General features: G+C 33.4%; 2 protein-coding genes across 2 annotated transcripts; one reads left to right on the forward strand and one right to left on the reverse strand.

The window, feature by feature from the left end:
* Positions 1-543: 543 nt before the first annotated feature.
* Positions 544-4,814, forward strand: LOC126777685 (ATP synthase subunit gamma, mitochondrial). The gene is made up of 7 exons (XM_050500822.1): positions 544-639; positions 827-1,000; positions 1,458-1,536; positions 1,700-1,757; positions 2,041-2,198; positions 3,121-3,285; positions 4,114-4,814. The coding sequence occupies exons 2-7, from the start codon at positions 837-839 to the stop codon at positions 4,378-4,380; spliced, it is 891 nt and encodes a 296-aa protein (XP_050356779.1). The 5' UTR covers positions 544-639; positions 827-836; the 3' UTR covers positions 4,381-4,814.
* Positions 4,815-6,184: 1,370 nt separating this feature from the next.
* Positions 6,185-21,083, reverse strand: LOC126777623 (inner centromere protein). Its single transcript, XM_050500714.1, has 21 exons — positions 20,947-21,083; positions 20,660-20,783; positions 19,955-20,157; positions 17,859-17,979; positions 16,668-16,796; positions 15,819-15,935; positions 15,307-15,410; positions 14,733-14,796; positions 14,588-14,642; positions 13,651-14,035; positions 13,060-13,165; positions 12,610-12,715; positions 12,273-12,357; positions 11,509-11,616; positions 10,764-10,948; positions 10,192-10,345; positions 9,169-9,308; positions 8,716-8,816; positions 8,049-8,176; positions 7,740-7,930; positions 6,185-7,335 (listed from the first exon to the last, which is right to left on the reverse strand). Exons 1-20 carry the CDS (start codon positions 21,025-21,027, stop codon positions 7,742-7,744), a joined length of 2,685 nt encoding a protein of 894 aa, XP_050356671.1. The 5' UTR covers positions 21,028-21,083; the 3' UTR covers positions 6,185-7,335; positions 7,740-7,741.
* Between the last annotated feature and the right edge of the window lie 1,017 nt (positions 21,084-22,100).

Genomic DNA, 22,100 nt, shown 5'->3' on the forward strand with positions numbered 1-22,100 from the left:
GAAAATTGTACCATTTAATTGACTTACCGTAACAGCCTGTGAATGTCCCACTGCTGGGCTAAAGGCCTCCTCTCCTCTTTTTGAGGAGAAGGTTTGGAGCTTATTCCACCACGCTGCTCCAATGCGGGTTGGTAGAATTCACATGTGGCAAAACTTCAGTGAAATTAGACACATGCAGGTTTCCTCACGATGTTTTCCTTCACCGTAAAGCACGAGATGAATTATAATCACAAATTAAGCACATGAAAATTCAGTGGTGCTTGCCCGGGTTTGAACCCATGATCATCGGTTAAGATTCACGCGTTCTTACCACAGGGCCATCTCGGCTTTTTAATTGACTTATATTTTATAAAAAAAAATTTATAGATATACTGTAATTAAAAAATTATAATTATAATAATTAAGTTGAGGTATGTCTTACTTTTACAAAAACAAAAAGAAAATGAAATCTATAATTAAACTAATATATGTAATAGGAACACAATGCAATATTTTTATTGAAGAATTTAATCTAATTTTATTTTTCAATTAATTTTTTTTACTGCTGACCTCCCCGTACGAACGAACGTCGTCGTCCTTCTGACCAGCGACATTATCATCGTCTGGTATACATAATTCGATCAAAAAAGTCCCATAAAAGTTAGTATTTGAGCTTGTTTTATAATTAATTTTAATATAACGTTACAATTATCACAGCTTATATTTGTAAGAAATATTAATTATTCATTATAAAGTGTCGGTCAAGATTGGAGTCTTACATAACTTAGCTACTTGATACATAACCTGTATTTTTTAATTTGATTTTGTGTTTAATTATCAATTATAGAGCCGTGAAAATGTTGGGCCGTTTTGCACCGGGTGTCTGCACCCAGGTGACCATGGGGGTCAACCAGCAGCAGAACCGTAACATGGCCACATTGAAAGCCATTTCTATGCGATTGAAGTCGGTAAAGAATATCCAGAAAATTACCCAGTCCATGAAGATGGTGTCAGCTGCTAAGTAAGTTTCGGTCAAATACATTATAAAAAAAAAAATAGTAATGTCAAATAATTGAATTTAGTATTAGTGCATGTTAATTTATAGTTCATTCTTATTTTCAACAAGTTGATGAAAATAATTTGTAACTGTCAACCACATAATTACTATTTTAAATTTTTTTTATTTAAAATTAATAATAAATGTAGTCCCGTCCCATATATTTTAATATTTTATATTGTAAGCGACAAATTTATCAATTCTTCTAAAATGTTCATTGCTGTGTTATCTGAAACATAGCTGAATGTATAGTGTACATATATATATATAGTTATAACGAAAGATGAATATAGAACAAGGTAACCGTACTGATTGCCATGGATGTAATATAAAATTTATATATAGGTGTTTTAATTTCACCTTTTATAATTTTATTTAAAAGCAAATTGTTATCTAAGATTAATTCTATTTTGTTCTCTAGATATACTCGCGCTGAGCGTGAATTGAAAGCTGCCCGTCCTTATGGTGAAGGTGCAGTGCAATTCTATGAAAAAGCTGAGGTAATTCGTTTAAATAATATCTTAAACCATAAACATTCATCATTGGCGTTACTTATCTATAATTCCAATTGTTGCATTTTAAAACTTGTTTTTCTATTGATCATTTATATATTGCCTGCTTCCAGAATTTTGTTAGTATCAAAGACTTATGTAATTTTTTCAGGTTGCCGCCCCTGAGGATGAGCCCAAGCAACTTTATATTGCCATGACATCTGACAGAGGTATAGTAAATGTGTAAAGTAAAAATTATTTTCATTCAAGAAATGAAAATGTATTTGCTTAAATAATTTAAATTAAATACTATGATTGATTATTATAATATCAGATTTGTTGCCGTTGTTACTCAGTTTGCAGTTTTATTAGATTGTAAGTTATACAATGTTATATTGCATATATAGCAGTTATAGATCGATTATTGATCTCAATCTTTTTAAACATTCATATTAAACACACCACGGGTATGTAAGGCACTCATATGAGCTAACTTTTGTGGTTCTATCATAGGTCTCTGTGGAGCTGTCCACACTGGTGTTTCTAAGGTCATTCGTGGCCGTCTCAGTGAGCCAGGAGCAGAGAACATCAAAGTTATCTGCGTTGGTGACAAGTCTCGCAATATCCTGCAACGCTTGTACGGGAAGCATATCATTGGTGTCGCTAATGAGGTGAAAGGAAAATATTTTTATACATTTTCTAGACCAATTATAATAATCATGTTTAGTTCTTGTTTTGAAGAAAACATTTTAATCTTATTCCAGTCTATTTTTTTTTTTAATAGAATAGGAAGGCAGACAAGCATATGGGCCACCTGATGGTATGTGGTCACCAAACGCCCATAGACATTGGCATTGTAAGAAATGTTAACCACCGCTTACATCACCAATGCACCACCAACCTTGGGAACTAGATGTTATGTCCCTTGTACCTGTAATTACGCTGGCTCACTCACCCTTCAAGCCGGAACACAACAATACCAAGTACTGCTGTTTTGTGGTAGAATATCTGATGAGTGGGTGGTACCTACTCATATGAGTTTCACAAAGCTCTACCACCAGTAAATCAATGTTTTCCACTGTAACCGCTGAGATCATTGTTTCGTTTTTAAACATTGGCCTGATATTTTAAATATCTATTGTATTAATTAATAAAATAAAAAACATTTGTGATGATCACATTGTAATATATAATAATTAATACATAATAAAAAGTATTAATGTCCTTGTAATGCACAAGGGGCAAAACTTCTTATTTCCTGTGGTTAGTGACCATTGGTGTTGTAAAAAATAATGAGTATTTCTTATAGCGCCAAGGTCTATAAGGTTTTATTGATAACTTATCACATGAGCTAAATATGCAAGTCAGCTATAATAAAAAAAAAAAATCGCATTTCTTTTGTGTTTAAGAATATGCAATGGACTTTTTCTTTTAATAAAGAAAAAGATAGTTTAATTTTATTATAAGAAAATGGTGGCTCGGAGTTGTGTCAATATAATTATAAACGAAATTTTGCCATTTAACTAAGGTCTGTTTAAGTGACATGTTTTAAAGATAATGTAGTAATTTTAATTGTTATACTATAATTTTCAGATTGGTCGTCTTCCCCCTACATTCCTGGACGCGGCTAAGATTGCCAACGCTATCATGACTTCCGGATATGACTTTGGTTCCGGCAAGATCATCTACAACAAGTTCAAGTCTGTGGTCTCTTACTCACAGGCTGACTTGCCGATGTTCAGTCAGAAGGCTATTGAGGTATGATATAATTATGAGGCAATATTCAACCTTATTACATACTTAGTAAATAGGATGTTACAAAATATAAATTATAAAATACAAAAATCAAGCACATAAAAAATTCAATAGTGTTAGTTTTATCCGCTAAATGTTTTTATCATACATCAATAGCAATAGCAAAAATGAATTATAAAAATAATAGAATTTTCATCAATGTTTAGAAAACTTGTGCCAAACATATTTTACATTATTTGCATCTCTGTTGGTTTGCAGATTAGAGAATGAGATATTTTTTTTATTTAGCCACACAAGAAAAAAAAACAAAGTATTTCATTCGTTATAGAAGAAAGAACAGGCCTTAACATTTCATTGTACATTCATTGTTTAACATATCAATATAATGAAATCATTTAAAATAATCAATTTTTAAAATATATCACAAAAAGTACAGCATACAGCCGAGAATACTATTGTATAAATATAGTTAAATTATTTGTACATTGGTAATCCAATAGCAGGTAAAAAAATTAATTGCAATAAATAAACATTATAACAGTAATGTCAAAAGACGATCATACTATATTATGTTTAGAATAACAATTTAACACAAGAAGACATAATAAATATTATATGTTTCGACTTTTGAAAATTATAAAAAAATAAATAAGGTGGCCTAAAGTGAATGTTGATTGCGAGGGTCGTTAAATATCAGAACAAACAATAATTTATGGATGTTATTGAGTAATTACCGCTAAATATTAAATGGAGGTATTGTTGCACCATTGAACGACCATCTGTATAATATTTTATGTATAGTTTTCTTATATAAGATTGTTTTTTTTTCAGAGCGCCCCGAAACTGTCTGTTTACGATTCATTGGACTCTGACGTCCTTCAGTCATACATGGAGTTTTCGCTTGCTTCTATGCTCTTCTACGCGATGAAGGAAGGCGCCTGCTCCGAACAGTCGGCCCGTATGACGGCCATGGACAACGCCTCCAAGAACGCCGGCGAGATGATCGACAAACTGACCCTGACCTTCAACAGAACCCGCCAAGCCGTCATCACCAGGGAACTTATCGAAATTATCTCTGGTGCTGCCGCTCTGGAATAAAAACATTATAGTTGAAGCGGTTGGCGACCGATCTGTCAGAATGCAACATAATTTATTTATAAAATTTAAAATGTACACGGAAATATTCATTATTTCGAATAGATTATTTTAAGTGTAATATGTTATTATTGATTAAAATGCAAAATGTTTTTTATATCTCATGGATGGAATCGGATTATAAATTACGCCATTTTGTCAACCGTTTTCGATATCGTCTTTATCCCGTTACTGCCGAGTTTTCAATAGCGAAATGTATGTTGCTGACATTCCCGAACGAGTGTTTTGGTTAGTTGTAAATTCACACGCAAATACATAACTGGCTTTTCTACCTTTACAAATGGTCAAACACTCGTTCGATTCCTTGGCTGAATGTTTATGAAATACTTATAAGGATCAAGTGGTGGTTAGCATTAAAGTATTGTTTAGATACCAAATTAGTTTTATTTACACCTACCACTATAAACGGATATGTCTATATGAGGGAATTTTAAACTATAAGAGATAGGGAGATTTCTGTTGATGAATCCCATTTTTTAAATTAAGAATGCATTAAAAAATAATTACATTAGAATTTTTTAGAAGTTGTCGATGCGAGTATAGGCGCTCCCACACAGCAGTTATATAACGTTTGAACCATTGTAGTTAGTAACAGCCTGTGAATGTCCCACTGCTAGGCCTCTCTCTTTTTGAGGAGAATGTTTGGAGCTTATTCCACCACGCTGCTACAATGCGGGTTGGTGTGGTTGAATACAGATGTGACAGAATTTAAGTGAAATTCGACACATGCAGGTTTCCTCACGATGTTTTCCTTCACCGTCAAGCACGATATGAATTATAAACACAAATTTAGCACATGAAAATTCAGTGGTCCTTGCCCGGGTTTGAACCCACGATCATCGGTTAAGATTTACGCGTTCTTACCATAGGCCATCTCGGCTTAAACATGGTGTAGCACGATAAATTTCATAACAATAAGATAACATATAAGTGTGTAACATTTAGCTGCAACATGTTAAGAATGTTATTAACTCTCCCGCAGTGGTTCAATTCGTTGTGTAACATCGTAACATTCTGTAACCATCAGTTGGCCTGCCTTTTGAAAAAGCTGGTAGTGGCTCTAAATGGAGGAAGTACTTATTGGTTTGGCTTTGATTTTTTGTTTGAAAAAACAAAAGGCGCTCCCACTGGATTTGCTATACCATGCTGTAATTAGTTGTATAATATTTTGTTACTTGAAGTTGTATAACATCACTAAAAATCTATAAATTTTGTTACTATTTGTTAAAAAAAGTTAGACAACAAATGTTATGCAACATTCTCTACGTTATATAACTGCTGTGTGGGAGCACCTTATGATTTATTATTTGTATAATAATATTATGATTTAATCTGGTTCATCTCATTAAATTATGTATAAATGCGATATGTAGATTTTATACATGAGTGAGACTACCAAAAAGCATTAAAAAATTTATTGAAAATAAAATTACGGGACTCGAAACATTATGATAATTTCACTATCACTCTCATTATGAGCCAGAATTTAACTTCTTATTATTTTATCTTTATGTAAAAAACACCAAGGAGAAATAAAAATCAACAAATTACTAAGTGTAATTTTTTTATTTCTAGGATACTCTCAAATAAAAGTCTTAATTAAAAAAAAATATAGGTTTGGCACGTGACATGCACGCAAACATTTATACAAATCAATATAATAATTTGAAATTTTGTTCAAGTCACATTGGTATTAAAATGTCCTTAACTATAAATTTTTTTTTTTTTTTATTATTATCATGGCGAAAGGAGTATAAAACTATTTTAACATGTTCCATATTTAAAATTCAAAATAATCTAAATATGTGTTAATTTAATTGTTTCCGTGTTTGTTTTGTTAATCAACATAAGATACCGTCACCCTGCATTTACGATTGCGTATAATGTTACTTTACTGATTATAAACAATATAAAGTTTAAATCGCGTAAAACATTTGTCGAACTTTGTTATAATATTCTAGTGTCTCTTTAGTATTCTTCAAATCATGACCATCATTGACTATTATCAACAATAGATGGCGTTAGAGATGCATATTCTTTGTGTTAATATGTTATTTGTACTGCAGGGCGAAGATATATTTAACCTTTACAAGGTTGTATCTTCGAGATATGCACATTATACAAAAGTTAATAACTTCTTATAAATTTTAATAACTTAAAATTAACTGTCAAACACTAAATATCTTATAGAGTACTAAAATTACTTTTATAAACTAACATAAATCTATTTGTCTATATATTAATATTCTATGGTGTCAAAAATTATAGATCAAGTTTTCGTGTGTAGTGCATTATACGTCGTCTAATTCAAAGCTACATTGTTATAAGAGTTATAAAGACAAATAAAAATAATTTTAACACCTTTAGTTCGCGTGTAAATTATTTCGCCATAGTATTTACCTAGTAAAAAGGGATTTAGTTAATTGTATAAACATTTAGTCTCATTTTCAGTGCAACGTTTGAGTGAGAGTTTAATCGAGATAGCCCTCATATTTTACTATAATTGTAGATGATACAACTTAACACGGGGAAAGTATCGAATATTTTTATTTTTTTGGATTAGGCAATCAGCTCGTTAGCCTAAGAGATATCTTTTCTTAAAAGTAATTCAAATTTGTATACAAAAAACAAAATTCACTTGACATGAAAGGCACACAGTACAATTATATATATATTTCCCTCAGCTATTTTTTCTAGTTTACTATATAATAAAGTTGATACTAACAAATAAATGTAAACAATAAAAATAAAACCAATATTAAATACGTTTATTGGGTGCAACAGTCAAGTCGAGTTCATGATCGCACTTATAACATAACACAGTAACACTGTTAATAAACATTACATTCGAATATTTACAGTTCGCCGCCAGCGACTCGTGTAGATATGTCTATGTATCTGAAACAAAAACAAAATAATAAGACGGCGAAATATTTATCACACGTTTATATTTTAGACAATACAGCTATTTACACTAGTGGTAAGGCTTTGTGCAAGCTCGTCTGGGTAGGTACCACCCACTCATCAGATATTCTACCGCAAAACAGCTGTACTTGATATCGTTGTGCTCCGGTTTGAAGGATGAGTGAGCCAGTGTAATTACAGGCACAAGGGACATAAAATCTTAGTTCCCGAGGTTGGTGGCGCTTTGGCTATGTAAACGATGGTTGACATTTCTTACAATGCCAATGTCTAAGGGCGTTTGGTGACCACTTACCATCAGGTGGCCCATATGCTGGTCCGCCTTCCTATTCTATAAAAAAAAAAAATTAATCTCTTCCCGAACGGTGTCTTGCGCTCACCTTCACTCCCACACGGCTGGCAACGGTCGCACGGGGCTGCGCCAGACGGCAGAGGAGGTTCGCTTGAGGCGGGCGCGCTCAATGTCCGGGAAGATTTCGCGCAGGTCTGGCGTGTGCGCGCGGACAGAGAACAGCCTGTCGACGTGCCGGCTGGCTATGCGCGCCTGGATTATCAGTTGTTGACGACGGGCCTGAATCGTAGAAAAGTTTTGAATTTTAGCTTTTGTAATAATTCATGAAAGTAAATGACAAATCATTAATGGAAGTCTATTTTATAATAAAAATTCTCGATTAAAATATTGAATGTACCTTTGATGTAGACCAGACGGGTGCAGGTCGTTCTGGGGGCTCTTCATCCTCATCAGAGTTCAGGTATTGGAAGCCATCTGCCATGTATACAGGATCCAGAGCAGGCGCGCTTTTTAATGGTGTCAGGACTGCGGAGATTATATTAATTATTACATAAACCATTTTATAATTATAATATCATTTATAATATCCTACATAAAAATAACAATCCTCGTAGCTTTGGTATAGTTAGTCAACAAGACAATAGTTATTTTATTTATCTGATAATATACCGTAACAACCAGTGAATGTCCCACTGCTGGGCTAAAGAATATCCTTCTCCTCAAAAGAGGAGAGGAGGCCTTTATATGATAATATAAATCGCTTACAAATTTTAGTAAATATCAGACATATCAAAAGATAATTTGATGGAATGATTGGTCATCTCTACTCTTACACATTACAACTATAGGAAGTGATACCATTCCTTACAACTTTATAGGTACTGTTTATGGGAAATAAAATGTCCCTCGCGTTTGTTACAATAGCTCATTTAATCTTCAAATCAAAACCATTGTAGAGGAAACTATACAACTTGCCTAAACATTATTAAAAAAAAACTTATTTTGTATAGATTGGATTTATTATACATTAAGGAATTATTCAAATGACTATAGTTTAAACTTACTTTTATCTCCGTCCATTCTCTGTTTCATCTTTTGTCTCTCCATGAACTCTTTTTGTCTCCTCTCGATTTCCTTAGCCATTATTGCGGCCTCTTTTTTCATTCTAAAATATTTACATTTCACTGTTTAGGTTGTTAGTGTATAAAAATTTATAACTCTTGGAAAAGAGATGGTAACAAAATATTTAAATAATAAGGTACAGTAAAGTCTAACATACCCCCCACTGTTCCCGTGGGGGAAAGCGTAATGCGTTTTTCCAGCGTTAAAAAAGGGGTCATTATTTAAAAAGCGCATATCACAGTTGTTCATGCATGAACAGTAAACATTATGCATAGAGCTCTTTGTTTTATTTCGTAAATATTACACCAATATATAATTATTTTAATATGTGAAGATCTCGCGTGATGTAAACACACTTCACTTAAATTGAATATTTTAAATGTTTATATACTTACGCTTCTGCTTCTTCCAATTGTTTTTTTCTCGCAGCTTCCGCTCGCCTCTGCTCATCGGCGAGCCGCTGCTGTCTCGCTTGCTCCTCGGCTTTCCGTCTCTCCTCTGTCTCTGCTACCTTACGTGCTAACTCGTGTTTTTTCTATAAATAACGTGAAAGAAGTTTTTTAAACAGATAAATTCGTCGAAGAAATGAGAAATATATAATATACATTTCTCTAAAGACATGTGGTTTGTATTCTTAGTGAATATTTGGATTAAAGTCTGTATGTTTGTATAAATATTTTAACAGTGCAGTTCTAGTATTTAACAGGAGATCAACACAAAAAATATAATATAGCAGTGGCTTGGTGGGAAGGCTTTGAGCAAGCCCACTTTGGTAGATACCACCCACTCATATACATATTCTACCACCAATTAGTAATACATAGTATTATTGTGTACCGGTTTGAACGGGTCAGTGAAATTACAGGGACGTAACATCTTAGTTCCCAAGTTGCTGACGCATTGGGGATGTAAGGAATAGTGAGTATTTTTTTACATCGTTGTTGTGTATGGACAGAGGTGATCGCTTGCCATGGGGTCACGCAAGGCCTGTCCACCTACCTATTGTATATATATGTATATATATGTCGCGGATTCAAATGGATTGCCATTTTAATGGCCGCCATTGTCGTCCAATATGTTGATTTTATTAAATCAGTCAGCGCGCGCACGTCCAGCGCAGGCGCTGTCCTGAGAGCAAGAGACCAAGGGTGTCGCTAGACGAACGATCACACGCGCTACTGACAGATACACAATTATATATTATATTTCCATTATTCGGCTGTACGATAAAATAGGCACCCGTCTTATATTTTCACAACTTCACGTCTCACAACCGACCAACCTACATGACATACATCACGTGGTGTGGTGTTCCTATTCTAATAAGTGACGTCGTATACCCGCTTAAATTTATTATCTCTGACATCTATATATATATATATATCATCTATATATATATATCAGTACGTGTCGCGTACCCGCTCGGCCTCCCGCTGCCGCTCCAGCTTGCCGAGGTCAGCGTGCGCCTGCTTCTCCTGCCGCTCCCGCGCGGCGGCCTGCAGCAGCGCGCGCCGCTCGCGCTCGGCCGCGCCGCGCGCCGCCGCCGCCGCCGCCATCTTCTCCTCGCGCCGCCTGACGGAGGGGGAAGGGGGTGGTCGTTACTTTACCGAGTTAACATTTCAACTTTTACCATGCCATTGCTATATAATGTCCGGCACAATTTCGGCCACGGCGGCCAATCTCAGGAGAGATTAGCCTAACTGCGCAGGACATATTATAGTATACAGGTGTGTGCGCAAACACTGGTTCACTCTCTATTCCCTCATAATTCGATGGGACGGCAAACTGACACGACAGCAGAGTGTTCTTGGCAAGTAACCCTCTCAATAGATGCATATATTGGGCAATTCCTCAGATGATGCAGGTGAAAATGTAATAAATAATCATTTATGTAATTCACATCTATTTAAAGGTTTTACTTTAAATAATTTATATAAAAGCATACAATATCATAATACGCAGTATGACTTGATACTAAAAAAATACTCACTTCTTCTGCAACTCTCTCTTTGCTTCCAGAAGTGCTTCCTTTTTACTTCTGGCATCTTCCTTTTCCTTTTTCTGGATCTCTTCTGCTTCTCTGGCTTTATTGATAGCACTTACTTTCGAAGTCGACGAAGGAATTTTGGTTGACGGCAAAGCGTTTGCACGTGGCTTTGTTGCAGAACTTGATATCTATAATGTTTTATATGCAATATAGTATTAAAATACACATTGCGCTATGTAAAAATCTGCTATAATCTAGCTATTGAATTGCATTTAACTCATGGATCATCAAAATCAATTAGTCTGGAAAACCTTTAATTATACATATATCTTACAAGTTAAATCATACTGTATATTTATTTAACTTAATTTGCCAATAGAGTTGTCACACGATTAAGATACTTGACTGTGACAGCCTGTGAATGTCCCACTACTGGGGCTAAAGGCCTCCTCTCCCCATTTGAGGAGAAGTTTGGAACTTATTCCACTAGGCTGCTCCAATGCAGGTTGGTGGAATACACATGCAGGTTTCCTCACGATGTTTTTCTTCACCGTAAAGCAATAGATGAATTACAATCACAAATTAAGCACATGAAAATTCAGTGGTGCTTGCCCGAGTTTGAACCCACGATCCCGATGATAGATTTAAGATTCACGTGTTATTACCACTGGGCCATCTCGGCTCCCTAAGATACTTGACACATAGCAATACAAAGAAATTTTACATAAATATAAGTGAGATGGCTTACTTGCGGTACTTTCCCGTTGAAGATCATACTGTTCATTTTAGTTAATGTCTCAGTCGAGAGAATAACTTTGGATACTTTGTCTGGAGGTGTGTGCTCTGTATTTTCCTCCTGGAAGAAAAAAAATATATATCATTCAAGCAATCACCATAAAAATTGGTATGTATAAACGAGCAGGACATCAGCTGGGTTTGTCCATATAATTTAAAAATCTCTACCTCTGCAATCAATTATTTGATATCTATTTTAACACTTTGACTTATGACTTGCATCCGACTCTCGTATCCAGAGTATTTCGTCTGGACCTCGACTGGTTCGTAACTATACGCAGCTTTAAATGACCTTACGCGATGCTAAGATAATTAATTGTTGTTTAAGAGTACATTAATCAGTTATACAGAATGATATAAAATTTAAATTATGAATGTTACTATAAATTTATAATATGCAAATAATTAAATTATTTGTTGAATTATTAATTTTAAAAATAAGTATACTAACAATATTCTTTTTTTATGAATGAAATAAACCTAATATTAAATATGAATTTATTGAGTACAGCTTGCGAATTAAGTAGTAAAATAAAGACAATGTGGTTTCTATTCTAGTATGTAATTTTAACAATGAGTCTTGCTGGTGAACCCTGTTCCGGGTACAATGGCATCGGTTGACCGTTACATGATCATCTAGCCTAGCCTAGCGAGTGTTTTGTGCATTCGTCAAATATGTATAAAATGATTTATAACTTTTCAAAGCATTATACATACCTTTTTAGCCATCGCTCTGGTCTTCGTTCTGGTGACTCTGGTAGCCATTTCTTCGAATTGCTGCACTTTTTCTTTAACAGCTGATCTGATATTTGTAAAACAAAATTAATAATAATCGTCAGATTTTATTTCATATTGAGAAACATTAATTAGTTATTACTTATACAAAAAGTAATATCTTCTAATAGTTCCATTGTTGGGCAAAAGTTTAACACAAATTAATCATCACATCATTTCATTCCAACGCTATCCAGATTTGATTCCATAATCCTTTAAGCCTGACTTATTTTAGCTACGGACCATTTCAGCAATTACTTTTGGTGTCTATAATACTTACGTTGGTTGCGGTAACGGTGGTATCTTAGGAGGTGTCTGGACTTCTATACTATCACTGTCATCCGTTAATAAAGAGTTATCTTCTGTTACATTTGTTACTTTCGGATCTGAAAATATTATATTATATTATATTCCAAATATGAAATAGGTCCTGTATATAAAATAATAATAAAAATATTATTTAATGTAATTATTTTATTGCCCATTTTAGTTTAAATGTTGCTAAATGCCTCCAAACTTTCATCAACAAACTGGGTACCACTATTTGTGAAGATATCGCTTTCAGAAAAAAATGCTTTTGCTGAGAATGTTAACTTCGGCTATTTTAATTGTTTTTATATAATCAACTATGAAACCTTTTTTACTGTGTTACAAGCTAAAAAACTTCTCAGAAAGCCTCAACAGGACGGTCAACTTAGATTGCGCGAATTTTAAACATTTCATTGCTCACCTTTATCAAGGACAACTGTGGCATCCATTATGGCATTTGTTTGTGGTTTGTCCAAAACTACCGTCTGATTACATGTTTCCAACACTACTGTCTCGTTCATTTGACGCTGGAATAAAAATATTTGAATTATAAATCTTATTTTCATATTATCTATGAAAAATTACTATACAAACATACAAACAAAAATTCTTTTGTTAGTGTCTAGCACACTCGGATCTACGTAGAACAACTCACGAAAGTTTCATCATAATCGGATCAATGGTTTAGAAATGTATAGAGGACAAACACGAACATTTACTTTTTTTATTATATATAAATACTTGACGGGCCGGTTGGCGTGGTTGGTAGATACTTTCACGCCGAAGGTTGTGGGTTCGATTCCCATCCAGGACAGACATTTGTGTGCATGAACATATCTGTTTGTCCTGAGTCTGGGTGTAATTATCTATATAAGTATGTATTTACAAAAGAAAAGTAGTATATGTAGTATATCAATCAGTTGTCTGGTTTCCATAGCACAAGCTTAATTTGGGATCAGATGGCTGTGTGTAAAAAAATGTCCCAGGATATTATTATAAATAGATTACTCACCACATTTTTGGGTGTAACCGGAGCATGGTTATACACGCCATTGGGAAGAACAACGGTTTTATCCATATCATTGGATATCACAACAGTTGCATTCATGGCTACACTTATCACTTTCGTTTTATCCAAGTTTATGTTATCCGTTTCATCATTGGCTGTTTCTGTATCTTTTTTATTTATTTCATTTATATTCTTCTGTGTGGTTTCATTTTCTAATTTTTTTATTATGTTGTCTTGTAATTTATGTTTTATGTCATTAGTTTTTTTGATCATTGGAAGTACGGGCGAATGGATTTCCTCGGGCTGTGATATCCTTTCTTCCTTCGGAGATATAATTTCTGGTGTTGGTTGCGGTTGAGCTTCTTCAATCTTTTCAGGTTCTTTTTCCCTGAAAGTATTATTAGTAGTTATTGATATTTTCACTGTTACTAATAATGAGCACCAAGCTTGACGAACAAATCTAATAATGTTTGATGGTTAAATTGATCAAATAAAAAAATAACATTGTGAGAAAATTTGCATGTGTCGGGTAAACTTCGGGCATGTCTACAAACATATAGAGAGTAGAGAGAGCAGAGTGGTGTAATAAGTATAAGAATAAGCCTTTGTCCATTAATGAGATATTTTAAGGCTGTTACTTATATATTTATATTAAAAAGAATGAAAACATTGTTGTCTCTGGGAGAGATTAAATAAATTTATTATTATTATATTAATATATAATTAAAATATGAAACATTAACACAGCTGAGTATATAGTTAATTTTCTAGTAATTTCTACAGTAAAAGTCCCGTTTCAGGTAGAATCACATGCAACAATAGTGACTGAAAATAAGCGTTTGTCTTTGCTCTTAAATTGTCGATATTGAACCGAATAAACGAAGTACAAAAATGTCGAACAAACGGACTGAGGGTCCATGGAACGTAAGACTATACTTACGCTTGCTTTTGGATTCGTCGTGTGCGTTTCGTTCTTGGCTTTTCAGCTGGTGACGCTGAAATTGAATTTTTTTGAATAAAGTAGTTGCTATTATTTTCGCCTTTGGAACAATAATATCTATTTTACAATTTAATTATATACATACTTGTCTCACTTTGTACTGGAGTTTCGCTTTCTTTTTCAGTGTCAGCTACTGTGGGCTCGGCGACCTAAGAAAATCATAATTTAAAAAAACATAAGTTTAAAAAGTATAAATTACATATGTTAATTTAAATAAATTTTCACAATATTTTTAAGTTTTTTTTTTATATGATGTTTACAAATCAACATTAAACAATAAGTTTATATAATATAAGGTTTTTTTTTATGTATTGTATATGTACACTTTTCATTGTTGCAGGGCTTCAGACATGAAATCCACTTTTTGTTCTAACTGTACAATTTGCCTGGTCAATATATTTTATTTTTGTGATTTCAATATAACTGCCTCTTTTTAGTTTCAAACGGCTATTTGCGAGTTACCAACATAAAAAAAACCACACAGCATTAAGCATGAACCACAAATTAAAAAGCAGCTAATGACATATATTGTTGATATGTTTTGTTAATAACAATATAATTTCATTTAAAAAAACAAATGTGATAATTGTAATTCATTGATGTATTATAAATTAAAATTAAATCATACATTACCAATAAAAAAATTAAGTAATAATTACTTTTTTAGCTCGAGTGCGCTTCGGTCTAGTCTCCGCAGGCTGAGTCTCTTCGTTGTCTGTTTGTTTTGTAGACCTGGAGCTGGCTCGTGTTGATCTATTTGATGCTAGAAAATAAATTAAACATTGATTAAGCAGTACAAGAACAAACGCATCCGAAACATTATTTATACTAGCGAAACAAATAGCTGTTGGATTTGAAAAGTGTATTCAATGTATGTAATTTAAAAGATTTCTTTTTATCCATGTTCTGAATATATGCTAGCCATTGATGATGCAAAAATATTTGTTTGTTTTTGTTAATCTATTTTCGAAAATATATACTCAACAACTGAAATATTTCATCTCTTTTAAAGATAATTTGAAATTTAAGAAAAATAAATAACAATGCTATATAGAATATCACGGAGTTACAATATCTGTTTGGACCAAACCTCACAACAGCGGCCATGTCTACCTGAATCTAACTATTCCATTTCATAAGAAGTTTTAAATTAAATATATATAATTCACACCAGGTTGTGGAGGCAGTGTGTCAGTTTGTTTCCGGGTCCGTGTGGTTCTTCGTCTCCTTGAAGTTTCTTCTTCTGGGACCTCCTCTGGTTTCTCTTTAGGTACGGCTTTACGTGGTTCTAGAATATTTTATTAATTGAAATAATTCAGTTATCAATAAAGATCAATTTCATAGCCTATGCTTATACAGAAATGACATGTAAATCACTCAAAATCACTCATTACAATTTCAGAAAACAATCTCGTTAAAACTTTATAATTGATGCTGTGATTTTTTAAACATTTTTTTTTTAATGTATTAAATCATAAACATAATCAGAAATTAAAAAAATTGGTATGATACTGGATTTTAAGTTTTTTTTTTTTTTTTTATAGAATAGGAAGGCGGACGAGCATATGGGCCACCTGATGGTAAGTGGTCACCAACGCTCTTAGACATTGGCATTGTAAGAAATGTCAACCATCGCTTACATATCCAATGCGCCACCAACCTTGGGAACTAAGATTTTATGTCCCTTGTGCCTGTAATTACACTGGCTCACTCACCCTTCAAACCGGAACACAACAATATCAAGTATTGCTGTTTTGCGGTAGAATAGCTGATGAGTGGGTGGTACCTACCCAGACGAGCTTGCACAAAGCCCTACCACCAGTGTAACAAGTTGCTCCCAAACAATGTTTTGCTCAGTGGACATGAGATTATTTAATAAAATGAAAGAACATGTAATTTAGTAGTGCTTGTCCAGAATAGAATTATTTCTCAGCACTGGCATACATTGTTAAGTTATTCCCAACACAGTAGCTGTACAATTAACATCTCTCATCTATAACTAGGATGTGATTCCACTAACTGGGTACGGGCGCGACGGGCGGCGGCATGGCCATCTCGTCCTTATCAACTTCTTGCTTGACTTCTACATTCAGCGGCAAACATTCCAGGTCCATCGGCTCGGGTGGCAGGGATATCTTCTCTTGTTTAACTGGAATTTTTACAATGATTTGAGATTATTTAATTCTGTATGTATTAAACATTATACATGAATTATATATTCGGCCATGGCAACTGTTCCCAAAAGAGTTGTGGGCTGCATAATATATCCATATTATAAAGCTATTGTGTGTGCAAAATATATAAGTGCACTTACTACCACACTCATAATGTACAGCAAGTTAATTTATTTGCAACCCGCAATAGTTTAGAGAACAATGGCCTTCCATGCTTTCTATATATGTACATAATATAAGAATATACAAATGTGCATTTATTTACGATAATTAAATAAATGGGCTCTTTTTTAGTCAAATTCACCCTACAAGGTACCAATATAAATGATAAGTATATTATAAAGTAAAAACTTTTACGAGAACTTGAGAAATTTTCTTATAAATAAAAATAAGAGAAGCTAGATGTAGTAAAAATATCTCTTTTCATGTTAAAATATAATAAAATTAAGTTGCCATCAAATAATGATAGCAAATTTGATAACGAAATGATTCAAGTTAAATGTATACAGTGCAGTACAGTAACAGCCTATGAATGTCCCACAGCTGGGCTAAGGCCTCCTCTCCTTTTTTTGAGAAGGTTTGGAGCTTATTCCACCACACTGCTTCAATGCAGGCTGGTGGTATCCACATGTGGCAGAATTTCAGTGAAATTTGACACATGCAGGTTTCCACACGATGTTTTCCTTCACCGTCAAGCACGAGATGAATTATAAACACAAATTAAGCACATGAAAATTCTGCTTGCCCGGGTTCGAACACACGATCATCGGTCAAGATTCACGTGTTCTAACCACTGGGCCTTCTCGGCAGTTAAATGTACAAAACCCTTATCATACTTTATGAATACATAAAATAAATTTTTACACGTGTAACTGGTGAAAATTAAAGAACTACTGAGTTTTGTTGTGGGTCTTCTTGGTAGAATTTACATTCGGAACTCACAATAGCTTTACAATAGGCTAAACTTTGTAAATTGTTTGCTTAATTAGAAAGTGCTTGTAAGAGCCTACATGGATAAAGTATATTTTAATTATTACCTTGTACGATTGGAAGGGGTTCTGCATTTTCCTTGTCATCCTCTTTCCCCCGACGACGGCTTCTACCAGACTTCTCTATCGAGTCCTCTCGACGAAGTTTCTGAGTTAAGTTTACATTCACCTATACAAACAATTAAATACATTTTAGAAGAAAATAAGATATATTAAATTTAAATGTATTATGTACGCTATTTAATTTGTACTCGAAACAAATAATAGCAGAAGCAATTGAAGGCCAAGAATGTGGAGACAAAATAAATGGCCGGTATATTAACAACATCAGATACGCTGACGATACAGTCCTAATACCATCATCTCCTGAAGAGCTGCAATTAATTATGTGCCGTGTTAATGAGTGCAGTGAAAACGTTGGTCTGAGGATGAACCTATCAAAAACGAAGATCATGGTGTTATCTAAACATAGCTTCGATGACATTGCTATCATTGTAGCAGGCCAAAAAATTGAGAGGGTGCGCAAGTACAAATATCTGGGGACATGGCTTAATTACACCTGGAGCTGTGAACAGGAGGTAAAGACTCGCATCGAAATAGCTCGAAGTGCCTTCTGCACGTTGAAAAAAGTACTCTGCAATCGCAGACTTAAGATCCCTGTGCGCTTACGACTCCTACATTGTTACATCTGGCCTATACTTCTTTACGGATGCGAGGCGTGGACAATTAAAGAAGACCTCAAAAAACGTATAGAAGCTTTCGAGATGTGGGCTTATAGACGTATGTTGGCCATAAGTTAGACTCAAAAGGTCTCGAACGTGGAAGTTCTGCGACGCGTCAACCAAAAACGGCAACTTTTGGAGACTGTCAAGAAGAGAAAAGTTGCATATCTCGAACACGTGCTTAGGCATGAAAGATATGAACTTTTGCAACTGATTATGATGGGAAAAGTTGCCGGAAGGAGAGCTGTTGGGCGCAGAAAAAAGTCTTGGCTGTGCAACATCCGTGAATGGACGGGAAAGGAGGAGTATTTAAAGCTGATTGCCAACCTTCGCTAGTCGGAGTGGCACTCGAAGAAGAAGAAGAAATTTAAATGATTGTATATATATTGAGCTTCAAGCCATTATACAGGACATAATTACGACAACATATTTATTATGAATTTGTATAATAGAAAGTGTATGGCTAAATCTGTGATAATTAATTTTGAACTATGATTGAATAAACAGCAACAGCCTGTTAATGTGTGGGACATTGCTGAGTTCAGGCCTTGAAGTTCAGACCTTCTCCTTTTTTAAGGAGGTTTGGAGTTTATTCCACCACGCTGCTCCAATACAGTTTGGTGGAATACACATGTGGCAGAATTTCAGTGAAATTAAACACATGCAGGTTTCCTCACAATGTTTTCCTTCACGGTCAAAAGCACGAAATGAATTAAAAACACATGTTTAGCATGTGAAAAATCAGTGATACTTGCCCGGGTTTGAACCTACAATCATCGGTTAAGATTCACCCGTTTTTAACACTGGGCCATCTCATCTCATGTAATTATATACTATTAAATAATACAGTTATCATATACCCGCACATGTAAAGTTTTTTTTTATTTTAACATTCATTAAATTATTTTGCAGAAGTCCTTATTTTATTTATGTTTATATAAAGTATACAATCTTTATTATTGTGTGTAATATTAAAAAGCATAAAATGTAAAATCTCTACTTTGAATAGTAGAAAACAAACATTGAATAGAAGTAGACAGTCATTGTGTAAAACCATGTATTCAACTCTACAAAATCAATAGATCCTTCCCGGGGAATGGTTTTCCTTCTCCCATAAAAATATATATATATATGTATTTAACACTCCCAACAAAAGACAAAAAAGTGAGAAAGTTGTAGTCTTTGATTTCCAATTTAAATTTATCCTGTAAAAATTTAACTGTATACATAGTTGTCTTTGTAAATATGTTTAAGAATAAATTTTTGGCAATTTTTTTTTATCTAATCTACTTTCCCAACTTATGGTAGCTTTGCACTCGATTTAATTTTGTAACATGACAGTTCCAAAATGCCTTAATGAGCCCATTTGAATAAATACCTCTGATTAATTTTACAAATTGCTTAATAAAATTTATTTCAAACCTGTTTACTAATAATGCTCTGTGCTTTGACTGAAGCATTCCTCTTCTGTCTTTTATCTTGTTCAGGGCTCTCCATACCGTCCACTTCATTTTTGCTACGTTTCTTGGAGCCTCTACGTTCATTGCTTTCGGTTGATGTACGATCATCGTTAGATTTAGAGCTGGATCTTTTTGATTTTTCTTCTGGTGCCTTTACTGAATCATCTAAACAAATATTTATACAATAAATGCATTATAATTGCAAAAGTATTTTTTTATTTTGCCGATGAATTAGATGCTTTCAGATGAAAATTGTGTTAATAAAAAAAAAAAAACTTGATGAAAGGTACTTCCGCAAAAATTTTAATGATATTTGAGTTGCTGGGATTTTGTTGAAATATTAAAAATAATTTATTTAACAATAAACTAAACATGACATAATTTTAACCTAATGCTGCTTATATTTTTTATACATGATATCAATTTACAGAATACAATATAATTCAGTTTTTTGTTTATTTATTTTTTTAACATGTACTTTTCGGTTAGTAGTTGCTTTTATGAATAAATCTTTTAATAAAAGTATTGGTTTTTTTTTTAAATCAAATATGTAGAAACTTTAACAAACGAATTAGAAAGAACATATGTTATTTTATAAATATTACAATTTCAAAGATGTATGTGTGTATTAAAGAATATAAATAGAATACAGAAATGTAATACATACCATCGTCTTCATTAATGCTCTGAAGGGTTGTTAAAGCGTTTTTATCCTTTTGAGTCTTGTCCCGCGTTCTGCTTTTGCCATTTTGAAATTCTTCTTCAAACTTATCAAAACACAGGAACGCCGCCTGAAAACGAATTTAGAGCACACACTTTATCACTAATCACTCTTTTTAACACACTTATGCACTATATATCTAAATTAATTGACAAAAATATCACGCGGAATTAAATTCCAAACTGTAGAATATTTGTATTTATAATTAAAATTAATCATTGAAACTACATTACCTTAAGGTCATCATTAAAGTTCTTTGTAAAAGCATTCGATATTTCACAGAGTTTGGGAAGCAATTCATTAAAAATTGACATAATTGGAAAAAGAACTTCACTTTCATAAAAGTTTCATAAATTTGACAAACGCTCTAAAACACTACACAATCGAAAACCGTTTGAAATTGAAAAACATTTGTACCAACACAACCAAAACCAATACAATGTTAAGGTTGGCTTTGGTTGCGTTCATTGACTGTACAGATAAAATATTGTTGAAATTTATACTGTAACTTTAAATAATAAATGTAATAGAAAAAAATATATATGAAAATACTATTTTGTTAAAAGAACGAATAATAAAATTTAATAGTAAGCTTAAATATTTTTTTGCTTTAAAATTCAAGACAAAATTCGTTTAAAGGCTATCCAATAGATGGCACTTTACAAGACAAATAAATTTATTTTCATTGATATTTTGTCTTATAATTTCGGTTTTGTTTAATTTATTAAATAATACAGGTATATTTCTCCATAATCAATAATCATTAAAAAATAAAAGTACATTTTATGTATAATAAAATAAAATCTAAAATATGTAGTTAAAAATTCATCAATGGTTGTATACTTGAAATTTTGGGACTTTAGAAAGTGATTTAAGGTAAGTAATGTAAGGTATAAGAGAATTATGACTTCATAATTGAATTGAATAACAGAATCAAAGGCCTATGCTCCCTATAGGATATAATTATAGGTTATAGTTTCGGTACTTTTCAAACACATTCCTACTATTTGAATTAAACAAATCGTACCTACACTATTTTATTGTTTCGTCGTCCTCATCATTATTATGATTATTTATAATTAGAACATCATTGTATTATAGATGTCTGCGTTGATAATTACTAAGCCCTCGATTCCTTTGCGTATTGTTTTCTTACCCTACGCCGGAGTTCTTGGGACTCGTTGGGAATTAAAACGGTACACACATTTGAAACAAACAAAAACCTATGATATTTGGAAATAATAGTTGAATTGTTAATATATATATATATGCCGTGGAGTACCGGCTTAGAATAGTACTCCCCCAATCTCATCCCGTGGGTGTCGTAAGAGGCGACTGAGGGACGGGGAAAAGGGGGGATGGGCAGCAGCGTCCCCCCTCCCATAAA

Source organism: Nymphalis io, chromosome 23, assembly GCF_905147045.1.
Source record: "Nymphalis io chromosome 23, ilAglIoxx1.1, whole genome shotgun sequence".
Classification (NCBI taxonomy): domain Eukaryota; kingdom Metazoa; phylum Arthropoda; class Insecta; order Lepidoptera; family Nymphalidae; genus Nymphalis; species Nymphalis io.

Bases quoted from the DNA above. Each gene is read 5' to 3' on its own strand.
- LOC126777685 (XM_050500822.1), top strand. From the start codon at position 837: ATGTTGGGCCGTTTTGCACCGGGTGTCTGCACCCAGGTGACCATGGGG. The intron at 1,758-2,040 runs GTATAGTAAATG...GTTCTATCATAG, and splicing joins TGCCATGACATCTGACAGAG to GTCTCTGTGGAGCTGTCCAC. The intron at 3,286-4,113 runs GTATGATATAAT...TTTTTTTTTCAG, and splicing joins TCAGTCAGAAGGCTATTGAG to AGCGCCCCGAAACTGTCTGT.
- LOC126777623 (XM_050500714.1), bottom strand. From the start codon at position 21,027: ATGTCAATTTTTAATGAATTGCTTCCCAAACTCTGTGAAATATCGAAT. The intron at 15,411-15,818 runs GTGTGAATTATA...TTTATTTTCTAG, and splicing joins CACACTGCCTCCACAACCTG to CATCAAATAGATCAACACGA. The intron at 9,309-10,191 runs GTACGCGACACG...CGTTATTTATAG, and splicing joins GGCAGCGGGAGGCCGAGCGG to AAAAAACACGAGTTAGCACG.